The 20,380-nt window shown below is 36.0% G+C and overlaps 2 protein-coding genes and 2 pseudogenes across 2 annotated transcripts; 2 read left to right on the top strand and 2 right to left on the bottom strand.

The window, feature by feature from the left end:
• Window positions 1-2,267: 2,267 nt before the first annotated feature.
• On the bottom strand, window positions 2,268-3,280 carry LOC126627759 (probable LRR receptor-like serine/threonine-protein kinase At3g47570; annotated as a pseudogene).
• Window positions 3,281-3,441: 161 nt separating this feature from the next.
• Window positions 3,442-4,529, bottom strand: LOC126627758 (receptor kinase-like protein Xa21; annotated as a pseudogene).
• Window positions 4,530-13,818: 9,289 nt separating this feature from the next.
• Window positions 13,819-15,357, top strand: LOC126627752 (shewanella-like protein phosphatase 2). The gene has a single exon (XM_050297294.1). It carries the CDS (start codon window positions 13,952-13,954, stop codon window positions 15,221-15,223), a length of 1,272 nt encoding a protein of 423 aa, XP_050153251.1. The 5' UTR covers window positions 13,819-13,951; the 3' UTR covers window positions 15,224-15,357.
• Window positions 15,358-18,846: 3,489 nt separating this feature from the next.
• On the top strand, window positions 18,847-20,180 carry LOC126627760 (proline-rich protein 4-like). The gene is made up of 2 exons (XM_050297302.1): window positions 18,847-19,065; window positions 19,489-20,180. Exons 1-2 carry the CDS (start codon window positions 18,933-18,935, stop codon window positions 19,950-19,952), a joined length of 597 nt encoding a protein of 198 aa, XP_050153259.1. The 5' UTR covers window positions 18,847-18,932; the 3' UTR covers window positions 19,953-20,180.
• The last annotated feature ends 200 nt before the right edge of the window (window positions 20,181-20,380 follow it).

Here is a 20,380-nt window from a genome sequence, read left to right as displayed (position 1 = left end):
ACTACCGAAGTATTTAGTAACTATTACACCTCATATTATTACTTGTGAAATATTGCTATATATCTAGGTGTCTCTAATTCATTGTCCTAATTATATATATATATATATATATATATATATATATATATATATATGTTTATGTGTGTGTGTGTGTGTGTGTGTGTGTGTGTGTATATGATAAAGACTTCTACTAGTTTAGTGCATCCTGCACGTTCAAATGGTCGAGCAAATTATATGTACAGTGATTCAACTATAATAATGCTTCACGTTATTGCAAGTCCAAATAAAAATGAATACCAATAATTGTGAAATAATTCTGTGCTGATGTTGGTTTGTGCTATTGCGGAACCCGTTATTAAGAAAGGTATATATATATGATAAAGACTTAAGAAACCATCTACTAGTTTAGTGCATCCTGCACGTTCAAATGGTCGAGCAAATTATATGTACAGTGATTCAACTATAATAATGCTTCACGTTATTGCAAGTCCAAATAAAAATGAATACCAATAATTGTGAAATAATTCTGTGCTGATGTTGGTTTGTGCTATTGCGGAACCCGTTATTAAGAAAGGTATGTGTACAGAGCAGTATTGGAATAGCAGCAAAGTTGTCGACGAGAGGAGAACGAGTTCCCGCCATTGTTGTATGTGCTGAGTTCCAAAAAGTCAGAAGAAATGGGAACTCAAAGGTAGTCTTTTTAACTTTGAAACTTTGAAATTATATATTGATTAAGACTGCCAAAAAGAAAATCTATCGTTGACTAATTAAATATTTAAAAAATAAAAAATCCATTTTTTTTTGTTTAATGGGATGCTTATCTTGTTGAATAGGTTTGTGGAAACACTGAAAGTCACCCACATGCATCGTCAACTTAGCTATATCTTGTTGAATATTCTAATATTCAAGTCCTAAAATGATCTTGAATTTGGGTATTTTGATTTTTCTTCTCTTATGCAAAGTTTATATTCTTAGACTTATATTTTTATATTTTGAGTTTTAAAATTTAAGTGTTTGTATTGGAGAGAAAAAAAATATTGGATTGAGTTTTGACAATTTAAATATGTGCATTAAAGATGGTTAGATTTAAAACTCAAATCTCATATTGAAATTTAAATTTAGATCTCACTTGGACCAGAAACTCAAATATAACTTTTAAGTCTCTGGTGTATCAGAGATGATTTTACTCATATTCAAAGTCAAATATAAAATATGAGTCATAACTTTCTGGTGCATTGGAGATGCTTGTATTCATGGTAATAGAATCATAGGACTAAACAATTTATGATTAAACCCTATACCACATAAAATTATGACACCTTGTATTTTATATTATTATTATTATGGTTATTATCATGTTCGTGATATAATGATATATTTACAATAAGAGCAAATAGAACTTAAGATCTCTCACTTACTGGTGAAGAAAAATACTTTGAGGCCGAAGTAATTAGTGACTACGACCCCTTATATTATTACTTGTAAAATATTACTATATATAGGTATCTCTAATCCATTGTCGTAATAATATATATATATATATAGATATATATGATAAAAATGATATGTGATAAAGACTTAAGAAACCATTTACTAGTTTGGTGCATCCTCTACATTTAAATGGCGGCCCACTGATGAGTTATCGAGCAAATTATATGTACGGTGATTTAACTATAAAATGCTTCAGGTTGTTGCAAGTCCAAATCAAAATAAATACCAATACTTGTGAAATTGATGAATGTTGGAAAATATTAATATTTAAGATTATTTTTATTAATATCACAAGTCAGTCAAGATGTAATCATTGATCAGTTTTTAGCTATCTTGATAAATTGTTTATTTTTTTTCCTCGTAATAATATTCGTGTTGCGTTTGGCTCAAATTATTATGAGTTAGTAACAATTTTGCATGTGTAACTTTGTAAATCCTATAATAAAATGGCAGCAACCATTTGTGACTCTGCTTTTCGACGGCGTAGAATTCTTCGTTCAAGAGTTGCATGCAATTGTGCATGCTTTATCTTTTATGCGAGAAATGGTAAAATGGAGAAAAGAGTTGCACGCTATAGGTTAAGTACAGCAAAGGGTTTACATATGAAGTGTGAACTATGCTTTCTCTTCTACGCATTAAATGACAGATGGAGAAAAGGATTGCACACTAAAAGCTAAGTACAGCAAAGGGTTTTAAATATGACGTGAGCTAAAGACCAATTTGGCCTTAGTTGTCGGCGTGAGTTTGATGGGGTTGAAATAATAGAAAAATATATATAATTTGATGAAAATATTATTTTGGATCAATCAATCTGGACTCTACTATAAACTCCAAGCCAATAATTGTTTCAAATACAACAGTATCAAATGAGGACTCAAACTAAATAAAAAAGGCATGAAAAGACACAGAATTCATTAATTAAGAACTCCATCAAAGTGCCTGAACACGAGGGCGGTTTTACTGCACACTCCTTTCATCATCCTTCAAAAACTTCATCTTGATTTTTTTGAGCATGGCTACGGCTTATTGCTTGTTTATCCTGTCGTCCGGTGGTTCTACAGAGCAAGCAAGAGCTAATCGCATAATAAACGATAAGCAATCTATAAGCAATCTATCTTAGCCACCTAATCATGATCTTCCTCTTGTGTCACAAGTAGATTGGCATATACCCAACTGTGGCTAGGGCCATGGTTCGAGTCATGGAATCCCAGAGCCCAAGAGTTATGCAATGCCAAAATCCGCAACATGTGCAACCATATCATCATCTAGTAGTATGTTGCTTGGCTTCAGATCACAATGGACAACTGGTACTGAATAACCATGGTGTAGATATTCCAATGCCAATGCAACATCTACCATTATATTCAACCTCTTTAGGATATTAAAAGAAGAGTTTTGAGAATACAACCACTTCTCAAGACTCCCATTAGGCATGAGTTGAGTACCAAGGCTTTGAAATCCAATTGGCTGCAACAGCTAATGATTTTGATAAGATTTCGGTGCCGAATATTGCTTAGCGTTTCACATTCCCTCACAAAACTCTTGAAAGCCCCTTCTAGCTGCAAATCGAAAATCTTTACATACTGCAACATCTATCCCATCTGAGAGCGTCCCTTTATATACTGAGCCAAAACCCCCACTTCCAAGTAAGTTGCTTTCCTTAAATCCATTTGTCGCCGTTAGAAGTTCCAGGTGCGAAACTCTTATCCAAAGAGATTGAGGTAACACGGTAGCCTCTGTTGCAACTTCAACTTTTCTTTTCCTATGCAGTATAAATATAGATACAAAGGCTACTAGGAATATTGTTCCTATGAGTATTCCTGGAATAATATGTTTCAAGTTGGATGTACTAGCTTTCCTTGAATTTGGTTGAAGTGAATTGTTTTTGCATGGTGGGACATGGAGTCGAGCTGCACCACACAACGCCTTATTTGAGGCAAATGATAGAGCAGAGAAGTTTCTGAAAGGTCCGCCTTCTGGAATTTCCCCTCCCAGTTGGTTGAAAGACAAATTCAGGTACTTCAGATTCAAGAGTGTTTCAAGAGACTTTGGAATTGCTTCAGACAAATTGTTCTTGGCTAAATTCAAGTGTGCCAGGCCTTCCAACTTGCCGAATGAACTGGGAATAGGGCCTTCAAAATTATTATTTGCCAAGGAGAGATTAAATAAATTTTGAAGATCCCCGATGCTGCTTGGTATAACACCACATTTGTTCAAGGTTCCACAATGTAGATGGCAGTGTAGAAGTTAACAAATTGGACGCTAACGATAGAATTCTAAGATTTGCAGCTAGATTACCTAAGCAAGAAGGTATAAAACCGGAAAGTTTATTCTTATATAAAATTAATACAGCTAGTTTGTTTATTTGACAAACTTCATCGGGTATAATTCCTTGCAACTTGTTATCATACAAATGCAAACCTTGGAGACTCCCTAGTCTTCCTATAAAAGTTGGAATTATCCCACTCAATTGATTGGATGCCAGGTTTAAGGATATCAAGCTGCTCAAGTTGCCGATATCATTGGGAATGCTACCCTTCAATTTGCATTCGCTTAAAGAAATTTTTTGAAGCGATGTAGAGTAATTCTGAAAAGAAATAGGAAGATGAACGTTTAACGGATACGTCCCAGGATGAATACCCCAAGATTTCTAAGATTACCTAAACAAGAAATGATGTTTACTTCTGGAGTTGAAGTGTCAACCGTCAAATTATTTTGGTATAAGCTAAGATACTCAAGGTTTGCTAAGGCACATATAGTTTGTTAGGAATAAACCCGGAAAATGAGTTGTCGGCAATGTCTACATGATTGAGCTTAGAAGCATTGGAGATAAAATTGGGACTCCGCTGAGTTTATTGATTCCTAAATATGTCTTTTGTAGGTTCGGAATTCCAAGGCCTATGTCTGCTGGGAGGCTGCCTGAGAGTTGATTACCGACAAGTGACAGTAATGTCATACTAGACATATTGAAGATTGTGGATGGAATGGGCCCATTGAGATTGTTAAAAGCGAGTGACAAATACCGTAAACTTTGAAGATTGCCAACCTCATATTCGGTTCGGTTCAATTTTTTTTCTTTTCTTTTACCCCTAATATTTATTGAGACCAGATAATATTATGGAGACCAAAATTTTAAATCAAATTTGCAAATCAAATAATGTGTCACTAATAAAAAATAAGTAAGTTAATCAACACCCAAGTAATAATCAAATCATCAACATCCACGTCATTTTGTTTACAAAATTTGGTTTCCCTACCCATTGATACCTGAATAAAAAAAATCTCCCTCTCTTTAATTGGGACCTGAATTCCATTCTAGGTAGAGAGAATTATTTCTTTAAAAGAATTCAAGTCTCAATTGAAGGTTGAAGAGGCCACTCTTGAAGAGACTGATAAGCGAGTTCCTCTTATGGCTGCTATGATTGCTCATACCACTAATTGTGGGTATGATGGTGGTTCTTCTTCTGGAACGAAAAATGGGATGCGTCTACTTATTTCACAAGAAGTATCTCAGCCTTTTGGATTCCCTAATTCCATCCCCTATCAGTCGTCACTTTTTCCATCTGGTTTTCCTGCACCATTGGCTTAGTCTTCGCAGATGGGATCTGGTACTTACTATAACTTCAGAGGAAATAGCTTTAAGCCTGAAGGTAAAGGCAAGCGATTTCCGTCTGGTTCTAACTATCAGGGCACTTCTCAAAATGGTGGTGGATTCAATGCTTTTGGTTTTCAACCACAAGTCCCTCAAGTTGCAGTGGTGCGGATCCATGGAAAATTATTCGGAAGGTCACATGTAAAAGTTCACAAACATTTTTTAGACATATAATAATCTTAAAAATTAAATCATAATTTCATCATTCATAGTTTATATAACAATATAAGTTACCAAAATTGAAAACGCTGCATTATAGCTTCATTATGAATGAAAGAAAAAAAAAAACATCTCTCTCAATATAAACCACAATGCTATCCCTTGACCATTGATCTCCTATTTGGTTACGCAATGGACTTTTCATAATATTCCTAGCAGAAAAGGACTTCCACTGAAACAGTAGCAACCGGTATAACCAAAGTTAATATAATTAGCTAAAACACATTATTATATACTCTATTCCTCCCCGTCTCCACTTTTTTGTTTGTTGTAATACTACCAATTTCTTTTGTTGTACCATAGATTGGGCATTAATATTTGAGCCTCACTACTTAGGCCTGATGTATGTAACAAGAGAGAAAACCCTTGTTCTATAAAAGGGATCATTCATCCTCACTTTAGAAGAGGAGAAAATCCTAGCCTCTCTAGCAACAAGCCTCCATATACAATGTAACTTTCATTTTACATTGTGAAACTGGATTGACACTAGTGTGGATGTAGCCCTAACTTGGGGTGAACCATGATATATCGTTGTGTTCTTGTGCGTGTGTGTGATTTATGGTCGGATTTAGTGGTCCAAGATCTACCCAATTTTGTGCATCAACATCTTCTAATTGAGAAAATTCATTACTCGAATGCATATCATGAATATAATGCCCAAGTTGATCTTGAATTGCCAAGAGTTGACAAGTAGAATCGGAATAAAATTATGAAATCCCGCCCCCCGGATTTCACTATTTAAGTTTCATGGAATCGAGATCCGTTCGGATGGATATTGAGATAACTTGACATCAAGAATGTTTTCTTGCTTGGTTTCTTACAAGAGGAGGTATATATATATATGACTCGACCACCAAATTTTAACGATGATGTTCATCTTGGTTATGTTTGCAAGTTGGAGAGGTCGATTTAAAACAGGCTCCTTGTACCTAAAATGAACGATTTACCAGATTTCTTCTTCAGTTGGGGTTCAAATCGTCTTATGCAGATCGCTGCTGTTTGTTAAGCATGATGGTAAGTTGTCACTGTCTTATTATTATGTGTTGATGATATAATATTAACTGGTGATATGGTGCTGTTCAAGCTGTTGCTACTCGGTTGTCTAAAGAACTTGACATGAAGGAATTGGGAATTCTTGCTCACAGATTGAGTATCAACAGCAAGGTTGGTTTGTCACTCAGTCAATGACTCCATATGCATTACAGATTTACTGTAAGCTCATATGTTATTGTAAACCTTGCATCACTCGTCCGATATTGCTTATTTTGTCAGTTTAGGTTTGTCAGTTTATGCACAATCCTCTTGAATCTCATTTTGTTGCACTACTACGAAACCATTTATTAGTGTCGCTATGATAACCGACAAAAAACGTATATTATTGTCGGATATTAAGCAAAATCCGACAGAAAATGGATGCAGTGGCGGATATAATAAGCGCAGCGTCAAGAAATGAATTTTCTGTCGGTTAAGGCTCTAAAACTGACAGAACTTATGTCGGATATAACTGATATAGAATATATTAATAATGAATAAATCAAAGCATTCTTTGTCGGATAAAACCGACATGGCACAATTTTGAAATTTGCTCAATGCTAGTGCTTTTAAAAAAATTGAGAAAAATATGCACATGAATTACAAAACAGAGACCATTCTAACCATGAAACAAACTTAAATTTAAATTGACAAAATCCATTCTTCATCCTTTAAAAAAATTTATTTTAAATTTATTTGAATACATTGAATTTACTTAAATGTTTACACCAGGGCAAACAAAATCTGAAAAATAAAGTAAAAGAAACAACAAAACATTTGTTGACAACTTCATCTTCCTCAAAAGACTTGCACGAAGACTTGCACCTCTCAAACAACTTCATCTTTCTTAACTTCATCACAATTATTTAGGGCAGTATGCATACAAAAAAAAAAAAAACATGAGTATAATGGAGACTATTAGATATATGGATGCAGAGACCATGCTCATTCTGGGTGGAGCATTTATACCTGTATTTCTGAGATCTGTGGATATCGTGGTTGTCGCTGCTCATTTTTCTTGTGGATCTAAAGTCTGACATTGCTACCATTCCTTGTGTTCACCATCATCTCCAGTCGTCGTCTACAACACAAGCTTACGGACTAGGCTTGGATTTCACTATTGCATTTGTACTGGAATTAAGAAATTAATGAGAAAACGAGATCGATGCATTTTACCTTTGTGTGTCGACAAACCGAGACAGCTGAAATAAGTGAGCTAGGCTCAGGTCTAGATCCGGAAGTTTCTGACACGACACGAAAATAACGGGTTTCGGGTCAACACGATAATTTATCGGGTCATTATCGGGTGACCCGTTAATAACGGGTTCTTAACGGGTACGCGAGTAACACGTGGGTAACCCGTTTTAACCCGTTAAGAAATAATTTATTTTGATAATTTTTAAGTTTAATTACTAAAAGATTTATTATAAAATACAATAGCCATATTAATATATACAATATATTCTATATTAAATATATAGTTTTGTATTATTATTCTATATAAGTTTTTAAAAAAAAAAGTTTTAGTCATTATTTTTTATTATTATGAGAGTTCCTTATTATCATTACTAGGATACATTTTACTTAACAGTTGCTGTCCAAAATTAAAATAAACTAATATAGTATTTGTATAGGCAAGAACTAAGAAGACATACATACAAGTATGAAAAATGTGAAAGAATATATAAACACTCGTGATTCATCATTATTCCTCCACGAGTAGATAATGGTTACACTTACATTATCGTTTAGATTTTTAAAATCCTCCAAACCTTCATGAATAATGTTTTTTATTTGAGGGAAAAATTAATAAAATTAATAATTATTATTGTATAAGTGTAAAAAATATAAAAAAAATATACAATCACTCATAATGACAAACTTTACAACTTTCATGAAGGGGTCAGCTTCGAAATCCAACACTATAATTCATAAACCTTAAATTTATATTAAACCGTCAATTGCCATTTACGCTTTATTTTTCTTACTGAATTTCATTTTTAAAATTTTCTTTTTTGAAAACATGATCATCTGGCGGATGTAAGAAGATGAACGGTTCAGATCTTTGATATCATGTTTCGATATTTATGTTTAACTGAAATATAAATCGATGTCATATAGTTTGTAGAAACTTTATAAACATCAAGCAATATTTTTACTTACCGTAAAACTCTGAATATAATATCAACGATCCAAACCGTTCATCTTCCTGCACCCTCTAATAGATCAAGTTTTCAAAAAGAAAATCTGAAGAAAAAAAAAACAAAATTTGATGAGAACAATGAAGCGTAAATGTAAACAACAATCAATGGTTAAATTTTGATCTATGATTTATATGATTATAGTGGTGAATTACAAAGTTAAGCTCTTCATGAAAGTTGTAAAGCTTGTCATTACGAGCGTTTCTACATTTTTTTCTATATTTTTTTATACATTAATTAAAAAAATATTAAATACTTTAGGTAAGTGAAAATATACTTAAAAGAAAAGTGTTTTTATGTTTTGGATGTGACAATATGGTATGTATATACTTATTTAGTATTATGTTTTTCATTTGATTATTTATTGGTTTACAATATATTTTCTTTAACGGGTAACGGGTTGGGTCATATTACCTATTAATATTATCAGGTCGATTTCAGGTTGGGTCATTTTACCCGTTTATTTTAACAGGTGTTACACGACACTACCCGTTAAGATATCGGGTATGACACGAACACGAAAAACAAGATACGAATGCTAGGTCTACTCGGGTCTACGAAGAAATGAAGGCAGATCTGTGTTCAGATTTGCAAGTTTCAGAATATGGAGCTGCAATACGAAACCAGAGAGAACTGATGGATGCTTTCGGCTTGGACGGATTGGTTTGACAAAAAAAGGGAAGCTTTGGTTTTGATTGCGAGCGAGTAAGGTTTTTTCTGAAAGCAAGAGGAATGGAAGAAATTGCAAGAGAAAGTGGAGAGAGATGGGGTAAACGGCTTATGAGGAATGACAACAATGAGAAAAAAGAAGTTGATAACTCAACTTATATACTAACTTGCTAGGGTTTCTTGTGAAATCCCGTTCTTGGATTTCACTATTATAATCTACGTATTTGTATTATTGAGATTTTATATTACTTTTCGGGAATTTATATTAATTTATTTGAATTTGGATTTTAAATTAAACTAATGACGAAGTTTAAAGTTTAGAAATTAATTATTTAAAATTCGTAGACCTTTCGAGGTTACAATTTAAAATTTTGGGTAGAACTCGACCCTAAGAGTGCGTAGGTGAAAACCGTTCGCGAATCGGAGCTGAAACGAAGAAATTAGAGACGTTTTAGTTGTTAAAAAGAATTAAAAAAAGTTGAGAAGCTACCAGATGGCAATGGGGAAGAGGAAGGAATGGAGAGTGCGAGAGAGAAAAGGAAGGGGAGATCCAATCAGAGGGAGGAACAAGGAGGGAAAGGAGAAAAGAAGAAGAGAGAGAAAAAAGAAAGAAGGGAAAACGGGTGTTCCTCTCAACCCGACGGAAACAAGGGTTTCCGACTCCTTTCTCGGCCAAATTCTAGCCAACTACATTGATTAAACACCTGAGAAATACCCCACAACCTTCCCTCTTCCATTTTCATTAAAAAACTGATATCAATTTGGTCATATTTTGCGAGAATTGAAGCTGAGGGCTTCGTGGGGTGAACGGCGGCGATCCGCCAATTCTGAAAGGTGTTCCGATGACTACCACCACCAAAATGTTTCTCTTGGACCCAGGAGCAAACCACAAACAAGTATGGGCGCGGTGGAGTTGAGAATGTGACTAATCGAAGCACACAATTTCAAGGGTTTCTGACGGATCGAGGTTGTTTTGAGGTGTTTCCCGGCTGAATTGGACTTCGGCCCAGGTATGAAAGTTGTTCCTCTCATTGAACTCTACTTTCCTGTAAAATTTGAAGATTTTTTTTTTAAATAGTTGAATTTTTCGGCAAGTCGGGGCAGCCGACCGCCACCCACGGCGGCGCGTGGCCAGTGGGTCGATGATGTCTACCTAAGTTCAATTTGATGCCCTGATTCCATAATTGATATCTGTATGATGTACTTTGATTGTTTGAAGTTAGTTTCATTATGATACATTACTTGATCAAAATATGAATCATCAATCCGACCGTTGGATCGTTATCAAACCCTATAGAATATAATATTTGAGGATAACAGGAACTGACGGATCAGGAATCCAACGTACAGATCTTCACGAATTAGATTTCTAAGTTAGTAAAATTAATTGTTAACCACCACCTAATTCTAGCAATTGGTGGAGATCCAACTGTCGGATCGCGATGAGATTTTAGTATGTTGTTCTTTGAGCATAATGTGGACCTTAAGAAGTTACTGATCTAAATCGTGATGTGCGAATCTTTCAGATTAAATTGCTAGGGTGTAGACCCCACTATTAACTTGTGGTCAACAGGTCTTGAACTATTTGAATTACTAAAATTAGTATTACTAGAGACTCAGTGAAGCTTTGCGGATTTGTCTTCGGTGAGTGACTTTAATATATGTGATATTGTGATTACGCGATTCTTTATATTAATATCCTTTGTGGATATGACATGGTTTTATAAATGTGTTTTCTGTTAAAATGTGATTCTTTTATAATTGGCCATTGATCTATTTTTATTAAATGTGATTTGATTCATGGATTGGTAATATTTGTGAAAAAGTGATTCGAATTGCATATTGAAATGTTATGTAATCAAGGGCTAGTAAGGGACTATAGCCCTGCTTGGTTAATCCGCATTGGGGGGTCACTATCTACCTGATTATCTTGACCCTGCTTGGTTAATCAGCATTGGGGGGTCACTAGTGGTTCTGCTTGGTTAATTCGCATTGGGGGACCATACTATATATGGATTGCTCTTGGTTAATCCGCGTTGGGCGATCTTTATGGCCATGTATGCTTAGGAGTGATCATACTTGGTTAATCCGTATTGGGTGATCACTTCCTGACAACTGTAGGAGTGACTTTGCTTGGTTAATCCGCATTGGGGGGGTTACTGCCTACTTGGTTACTTTTTCAGGGGTGTCTCTGCTTGGTTAATCCATTTTGGGTGGCCACTTCCTGTTTGGTTACTTATGTAGGCTTTGGCCGAACTACGTCCCTCTAGCCTTAGTTTTTAGTGTACATATGAACGATGGTTTTTGAGAATCTTGGTGGTTTGAATGGGAAAAGTCGTTGGATGTCTAGGTGACTCCTTCGGAGTTGTTAGAGACTTGACTTTGTTTCCATACTTACTTATATTTGAGGTTTATAAACTGTGATCGATGACCTTTCTTTTTATTGAATATCACATACTTGTATTATTGTCACTCACCCGAGCTTTGTAGCTTAACCGTGTTCTAATTTGCCAGTGCACCATTCCCTTGATATAGACACTAATTTTACTTATGTCAGGTATGGGTAGATTACAAGAAACCGTTTGGTATTTTGGTTCCATTGAGTGGTCTAGAATCCGATGTTGTTGGATTCTGTTGAGTGGTCCGGAATCCTTGCTTTCGCTCATTCCCATAAATTAGTCTAGAACCCTAGATTCGAGTGAATGAGAATTACTCACAATAGATCTTGTGAATACAAATTAGAATTATCATGTTTATTACTCATAATCCAAGTATGGAATTATATAGAGTTCCTTTGTTAAATTCGTGAAATGATATGTTATTGCATTGATTGATTAATGTAATTAAATGAGAAGATCGTGCATCTTTGATTCATGAATTGATTAATTGATGGGATTGTGGAATGACACTGGATATGATTATTATTAGTATGTTTGTTTTAGTTGATCGATGTGGCTAGAAAATAATATTGTGCTTTGTTGATTCTTTAATATGTTACATGCTATGTATTGTGATTTTATGTCACATCTCCGCCCGGGGTGGATCATTTCCCAAGCCCGCTCCACCACCGTAGCACGATATTGTCCGCTTGAGGCCCTGACCAAGCCCTCACGGTTTTGTTTCTGAGAACTCACGAGCAACTTCTCAATGGGTCACCCATCTTAGGATTGCTCTCGCACGAACTCGCTTAACTTCAGAGTTCCGATGGAACCCGAAGCCATTGAGCTCCCAAAAGGCCTCGTGCTAGGTAAAGATGGGAAGATACATATAAGGCTTCCAGGATCCACTCCCCTAGGCGATGTGGAATGTTACATTTTATGTGGAGAAACATGATAATTTATGCGATGGATGAAGTGGAAATATTAATGGTCATGTGAGATTGTTATGTAACCCTGAACCTAGAAATTTCAAGCATGTCAAGTTCTATTAATTGATTGATGAGTGCTATGATTTTTCACTTAAAAGTACTGTGATAAAAGTTGAGGATAATATTTGGATGAACTACGAATGACTTGATCCCTATGTAGGGTACGTAGGCAATCTAACGAGGAGGTTAGATGCAGCCATAAAGTGTATGAAAAATTTCTACGTGGTTGGATCATGAGTTGTGTTTGCTCATATCCCGGAGGCGGGGTATGTTAGAGATACGAATACTTAGTAACGTCATGTGTCGATCCTAGACGTATGTCGGAATCGGGGCGTGACATTTCTCTCACACGGGAATCTCAATGAACAACAAATTGAAAAAAATTTGGCGTAAAAATAATAAAATAGTCAATTTCTGTCTGTTATAACCGCTAGAATACTAAAATAATAACCATAAAAAACTAAAATAATAAAATAGTCAATTTATGTCGGTTATAACCGCCACCATTAACTTAAAAATCGTCAAAATCTGTTAAAAATATTTTTTTTAAATAATTCAAAAATACTGGCGGTTATAATAATTTTATGGCTGTTGCATCCAACACTAAATATCCGTTAGGAATTTATGTCGGATATAACCGATAAGATTTCATTGTTATCCGACACTAACTGAATGATGTGTCGGATATCTTTTATCCACATAATGACTTATTAAACCGCTACCATAATCCGATATCTAAAGATAATATTATAGTAGTTTTGTGGAACTGTTACTACTACTCCAAAAATCTCATCCTACATTCCTCAAAATTGTTTTTGTTTTTTTTTTAAATTATAGAAAGTTTGGAGTGTAAACTAAGATTTTTGAAATCTAAATAACAATTTCATTTGTTGCAATAAAGAGGATGTTGCGATATGGGTAATGTTAGGATGACTAACTTTTGTAAACTAAATGATATTAAAGTTAATGGTATGATTTAGTGACACATCACTTAATTTACAAAGTTAGTTTATAAATTTAGTCTACTTAGCATTATCCTTAGGTCCCTTACACGGTATGTACCGATTGATTTGAAGGTTCATACCGATGTTGATTAGGCTGGTGATCCTAATAGTCGTCGAGTAACAACTGGCTTTGTTGTGTCCCTTGGCTCTAATCCAGTTACGATAAAAAGTTTTAGAGCTCATTTGAATGTGCTTTTTAGAAATGTATTTTCTCTCCTTCGAGTCATTTTAAAATCACAACAAAATCACCGATGGTGAGCTCCCTTTAACCGTCTTTACAATTGGACCGGCAAAGAAAAGACTCAGTGGCGGAAAAATGAAAGAAGACGCCGCACCAGCAGCAGCAGCAGCAGAGGACTCTTCCTTCACGTCATGCAAAGACGTTCCCAATCTCCTCTCCTCTTTCGTCGACACCTTCGTCGATTTCTCCGTCAGCGGCGGCCTCTTCCTCTTGCCCCAAACCCCCAATCATCCCCTTCCCGTCTCCCCTCAAAATCACCAAAATACCCTCACTGCCTGCCACGGTTCCAACGATCCCCTGCCCTTGCGCCCACCACTCCAAACCTATTACCCCCCGCAGGACCGGTTGGTCGCGATCGGCGATCTCCACGGCGACCTGGAGAAGACCAAGGAATCGCTAAGGCTTGCTAAATTGGTTGACCCGGAGTCGGGTAAATGGGTCGGAGGGTCCACCACCGTAGTCCAGATTGGCGACGTGCTGGACCGGGGCGGCGACGAGATTAAAATCCTCTATTATCTCGAGAAATTGAAACGAGAAGCCGCCAGGTGTGGCGGCACGGTGATTACGATGCACGGCAACCACGAGATCATGAATGTGGAAGGAGATTTCAGGTTTGTGACCCGCAAGGGTTTGGATGACTTCAGGGTTTGGGCTGACTGGTATTGCATTGGGAACCGAATGAAATCGCTCTGTAAAGAGTTGGAAAAGCCGAAGGATCCCTTTGATGGGGTGCCCTTAGGGTTTAAGAATGTGAAGGAAGAGTTTGCTCATGGGTTTAGGGCTAGAATTGCAGCATTGAGGCCATCGGGTCCAATTTCGTCGCGGTTCTTGTCCAACAATGTGGCTGTGTTGGTTGTGGGGGACTCTGTTTTCGTCCACGGCGGGCTTTTGGGCCAACACGTTTCATATGGTCTGGAGAAGATCAATGAGGAGTTGAGGGAGTGGATTCATGGGTTGAAGGGAAGAATCGCCCCTGAGTATTGTCGTGGTGCTAATTCTGTGGTTTGGCTGAGGAAGTTTTCACATGAATACGAGGATAAGTGTGATTGCTCAGCACTTGAACATGTTTTAGCTACCATTCCGGGCGCAAAGAGGATGATTATGGGTCATACAATTCAAGAGTTTGGGATTAATGGTGTTTGCAACGAGAGAGCAATTCGGATTGATGTAGGGATGTCAAAGGGGTGTTCAAATGGCTTGCCTGAAGTTTTAGAGATCAAAGGGAATTCCGGTTTGAGGATATTGACTTCAAATCCACTGTACGAGAACAAGAAAAAATCTACCGTGCGTAATGAGATACCTGCATTTTTGCCGCAAGGACCGAAACAAGTGGAAGTGCAGGCTTAACTGTTTGAGTATTTATCCTAAACCTGATTATTCCTATTTAAAACAGATATGAATTTGTATTCTGTTGAACTATTATTCAGCTGTCTCTGGCAGTGTAGATAATTAATTATCAATAGTTCAAGTTGGAAACTGAATCAGTACTGAAACTTTGGTATTTTTCAATTTGTTACTATAGCTGTTTTGTTTCTTCAATGTGAAACATTCGTACTATCCCTTTCATCGAAACTGTTCTCTAGCTGAAATGTGGAGATGTATAAAAGTTTAGTTTTGTAGTGTTTTCCATGTTTCTACTGTTTGTTAAACTTTCTGGCGTTGCTTGTGCTTGCGTATTCTTCTTCGCTGTCATTTTATCTGACCTATAGGCTTTTTTTGATGTGTTGTTGATTAGTCGTATCCTGACTTCGCCATATCTGCTGGAGGATAAGGGATTGTTTTCTTGATATGCTTCCGTATTGATTCTGATTGTTATCTCTGTTGAAACATTAAACTTGAATGCTCTTTTCAGCTTGTTTTGTTCACAGTTTTTCCGTAATGATTGATTTCAAAATAGACGTTATCTTGAAATATGGTTGTGTTTGAGTTCAATCTAAGCAAGCTTCAGAGATGTTATCGTGAAATAGAAAGAATTTTTCAAGAGCATGCTGTATTGCACTTATCCTTGCAGTTCTTCAGCTGCCATTATCACTCTTAGCCTTCTTTGTTTGGAAAACTGCCTCTACCTCAAGCTCGCCTGCAAGCTCCTGCTCACCAGGTATTAGAAAATTATAAGAAAGTTATAGAACTAATGAATGCGATAGCACCTGGAGTTGAGTTTATTCAAATTTAGTGATGTCTGTTTAAGCTGAAACAGATATGAGTTTGGGATTTAACCCCAGATAGTGCTTAAAGTGTCGATTGGCAAAGATAGAATGCAGGACACGGACACGGAAAGTCTTGTAACTTTACCTTCATTAATTCCTGAGGCGACATTTGTTTAATGGATTGGATCGATATATTCAACCATTTAGTGGAGACTAGAGATGATCAATGAAGTTGATAACGAACCATTGATCATCCAATTTTCTTGCTTAGACCTCTAGATTGCATTTGGTAGCTCCGGTAAATCGGCATACGGTTTTCTTGTTTTCGAGTTGTGAACAGGTAATAAACAGAGTTTGTTTGAAGTTCTGCAAGTGTTGTATGGGGAAGGAACAGAGCACATGCTGTATTCTATAACGTCAAAACAAATTCTAAGATCTTGATTCTTGACTATAACCAATGTGATTAGTTCATGCTGAATTTTATTTAGGAGTAATACTTAGGACCCATTTGGTTCGCGAATTAAGGGATCGAAAATGAGTATGAAACACTTGCTTATTTACTTTTCATTACAAGCAGTGCCCGCCTAGCGCTACCTAGGCGGCTGACTACCGCCACAATAAACTTTGGGCGTTTAAAAAAATGAAAGGCGTGTGCTTAGACCCGTTTAAGAACCCGCCTAGGTCGTGATTCTTAGTTAAACAGAAAATAGACAGTTTTCTATTTTCCATTTATCTTTTAAATAAATTGAAAGAGACTTGTTAGATACTTGGATGAACACTAATTATATGCTTGAAAGTGAATTTGAAACAAATTACTATACTTAGTACTAGTGATATTTCTAAGAGGTTGCACTTGGTGCGATGGCAAGTGCCTTCGCCCATGAGCGGTAGGTCTCGGGTTCGAGACTTGGGAGCAGCCTCTCCATAAATGGGGGTAAGGCTAGCCGACATTCACCTCTCCCAGACCCTGCGTAAAGCGGGAGCCTTGTGCACTGGGTACGACCTTTAGTACTAGTGATATTTCTCTTCACTTGTAAGTGAAAATTTTTAGTTTCGATTCTCTCCAAACGCGAATTTTGAACCAATAATTATGGTTAGCCTATTATGAGATTTATTACACTTCCTAACTCCTAACTCCTTAATGATATTTTAATGTAAATAATATCGAAGACATTCAAAAATATTCTTGTGTATTAGTACAGAAACTCAAACTAGACATTGGAAAGAAAATAAAAGATGGTTCCTAGTTATCATTTCCCAGTTTCTAAACAAGGGGATGGAACGTATAGGAATATGCATGGGACCTCTTCCAACATGGAAAAATAATAATTAAATTTAATGCATCACTAACCTTTTTCCCTCGAAGCATCACTAGTTATGCTTTGGTTTGTAAACTTTGACATCCAAATGCCAAAATGGGACCAACTTGCAGTAAAGCCTTTTACTGAGATTATACGAACAAATGACTGAACCAAAATATATTTATTTTTATGGGATCATGTATCACAGGTTATGTTTAGAAAAAAAATTTAGACATCGTTTGGTTTGTAGGATTGATTGAAATAGATAACTCATATTATTCAAGTTCAAAGTGTGTTGAAGTAAAGAAATGAAAATTTTGTGTTCAACTTAAACATAAAAGATGGATTATTGATTAAGAAAATGTATACGTTTCCATCCTCCAACAAAATGGTAGGATCCGAAGGGGTTAGTTTCTCTTGCTTGGTCCTCTTTTAATCCCTACAAAATGAAAGGTATATCGAAGGTCAAGGTAAATATACCTTGTATATAGGTACAAAACCGCTATATGCAAGGGATAGGTCTCATTTTGAGGGGATAAAATAGGACCTGGATCCTACCAATTTGTAAGAGGATTGAAAGTATAAGTTTTCTTAATGAGTGATCATTGCATATAGTATTGAAGGTATAAATTTTCTTCTTATACCCTAGACCCTAAACCTTCAATATGCCTTAAATATAATGGGTTATGTATTGTAATTCAATCCCAAATATCAAATATGCCTTATTATATTATATTGTTCAGGGAGTTGATAAGCTAATATGTTGAGCTGAGGAATAAGTAATTCAAGGGAAGTAACTTACTTTGTAGTTGATAGCTAATTTTGGGATCTTGGTTCTTTCTAACCGTCTTGTGTGAGTTTAGAGGATAAGACTATCATTGTAGTCCGACAACCAAATCTTATGTGTAGTTAGACTTGCCTAATCCATTTTCATCATTTCATTAAAAAAAATTGTGTTAGGATATTTTTCTTCTTAGTGTTAGAAAGTAGAATATGTCCCAACTCTCAAGTTTAAATCAATCCTCTAGCGTTGATAAAAGAAAATGTTAGGTTGATAGTAGCATACCGGCCATGTTATATTTCAACAGAGTTGATCTGAAAAGGCCTCAAATTAGTCTCTCTCAGCATTAATTCCGGTTGACAAAATTGGAAAAGCAAAACAGCTAAATAGTACTGGTAACAGTTAGGGATGTAGAATCCCATTCAATAATAATAATAATCATTGAGCTGCAAAGCCGGTGAGTATGGAGAAATTTTTTTAAGTTCTCAGTATTTAAATGGATATTCTAAGTGTTTTAAAATAATTAGAGGGACACGGAAAAATATATTATTTCTTTAACTAGTATTATGACATGTTGAGTAACACTTGAATACTCACTGCTGGAACGTTGCATCATTCTACGGTCCTAACACCGTTTTTCAATATTAATGTCAAACCCTCAATTAATGAACAAGGCCTAAGCCTCCCAGGCAGCTCATCAAACATGCTATATATAACAAGGCCCGAGGAGCTGATAAAAAGCACCAAAACCAAACGATACGTTTGGATTAAGCACTTTTGCACTGTTAGTATATCCAGCGGTAGCATTAGAAAGGGCTTAATTCTCAATGCAGATTTCTGTTGCTTTCCAAGGGGCTCTTCTGGGTCTCTGGTTCTGCTTCTTTGCTGCAAGCTTCTGCTATACCAATGGAGAGACCATTGAGGTAGCTAGAGAACAAGCAGCAGCCAAAGCTTTTTCAGGTAATCTATATACATATATAGAGAGTTTCCTTTAAGAAAAACCAAGTATTTCAAAGAAACATTAAAATGACAAGAATTTAATTTAATGGTTAAATGGTTTTGTATTTGCATGGTTTTCAGCAACGTTAATTTTTTAGAGAAGACATAAATAGTAAATACTACATGGTTCAAAACATTTGGAATACATTGCTGAGTGAACCGCCAGTTAAATCTCCCTATACATGAGTAAATATATATAGCAAAAAACAATTTCAAAACTAATGTTAGTTCCCTTTTCCATTAGTCTAATGTGTGATTAAGTAGTAGTTTTTTAATAATCATTTTGATGTAGTCTTCGTTATTAGTTAATCATATATTTGTTTTTTTCCTCATACGTAATAATCTTATGCATGTCTCTGTGTCTATACTATGTCCATAATGAAGAGTTGCAAAAAGCAGAAGCCGCAGAAGTCAATGAAGAAGAGAAATTTAAAGTGCTTCCACACAAGCCATTCTTCAAGAAGCCACCTCTCCCTAAGATTCCCATTGTAAAGAAGCCATTTCCACCAGAGCCCTTTTTCAAGAAGCCATTGCCACCCCACATCCCAATCTACAAGAAGCCACTCCCGCCACCAGTTCCGGTCTTCAAGATTCCTCCCTTTAAGAAGCCTGATTATCCGCCGGTTCCGGTTGTGGAAGTAAAGCCATTTCTTCCTCCACTTCCAAAATTCAAGAAGCCAATTCTACCACCTATTCCTGTTTACAAGAAGCCACTTCCTCCACCAATTCCAGTTTACAAGAAGCCGTTTCCCCATCCTGTATTCAAGAAGCCGATTCCAACATTCAAGAAGCCGCCATTTCCTCCACATCCATTCCTTGGGAAGCCATTTCCTTCTATTGTTCCCTAAAGCTAGATTAGCTCGTTTCCCCTTCCAAATAAGTGATGATTAGCGTAGAAAGGTATTTATGAGTATATAATAAAGTCCTACATGGATTGTAACTTTATTATCTGGAGATTTTGTGTTGTGTTATTGTACTTGTTTAGTTTTGCTGTTATGCAGCTACCTTGTAATACAAGCTTTGCATTTATAAAATAAAATCTGAATGAGATCAGCAGCACATTGATATTTCCTGAATTAATACGCATATGGTGACTTCAACCCTTATGAATGAGATAAGCAGCAAATTGATATTTCCTGAATTAATACTCATATGGTGAGTGGCAAAAGAAAAGAGCTAAGAACTTGCCCAATTTTTGCAAGCAATCAAAGAACCTTTTTTTAATAATGAAATAAATCTGAACTACTAGTTCTTTTTGTGCGAGATTCAGAGAGAC

This window comes from Malus sylvestris, chromosome 7, assembly GCF_916048215.2.
Source record: "Malus sylvestris chromosome 7, drMalSylv7.2, whole genome shotgun sequence".
Classification (NCBI taxonomy): domain Eukaryota; kingdom Viridiplantae; phylum Streptophyta; class Magnoliopsida; order Rosales; family Rosaceae; genus Malus; species Malus sylvestris.
The sequence above is the reverse complement of the archived record's forward strand: the minus strand, read 5'-3'. Positions and strand labels throughout refer to the sequence as shown.

Excerpts from the sequence above, each read along its gene's own strand:
- LOC126627752 (XM_050297294.1), top strand. The coding sequence starts at position 13,952 with ATGAAAGAAGACGCCGCACCAGCAGCAGCAGCAGCAGAGGACTCTTCC.
- LOC126627760 (XM_050297302.1), top strand. The coding sequence starts at position 18,933 with ATGCAGATTTCTGTTGCTTTCCAAGGGGCTCTTCTGGGTCTCTGGTTC. Across the intron at positions 19,066-19,488 it reads AGCAGCCAAAGCTTTTTCAG|AGTTGCAAAAAGCAGAAGCC; the intron begins GTAATCTATATA and ends TCCATAATGAAG.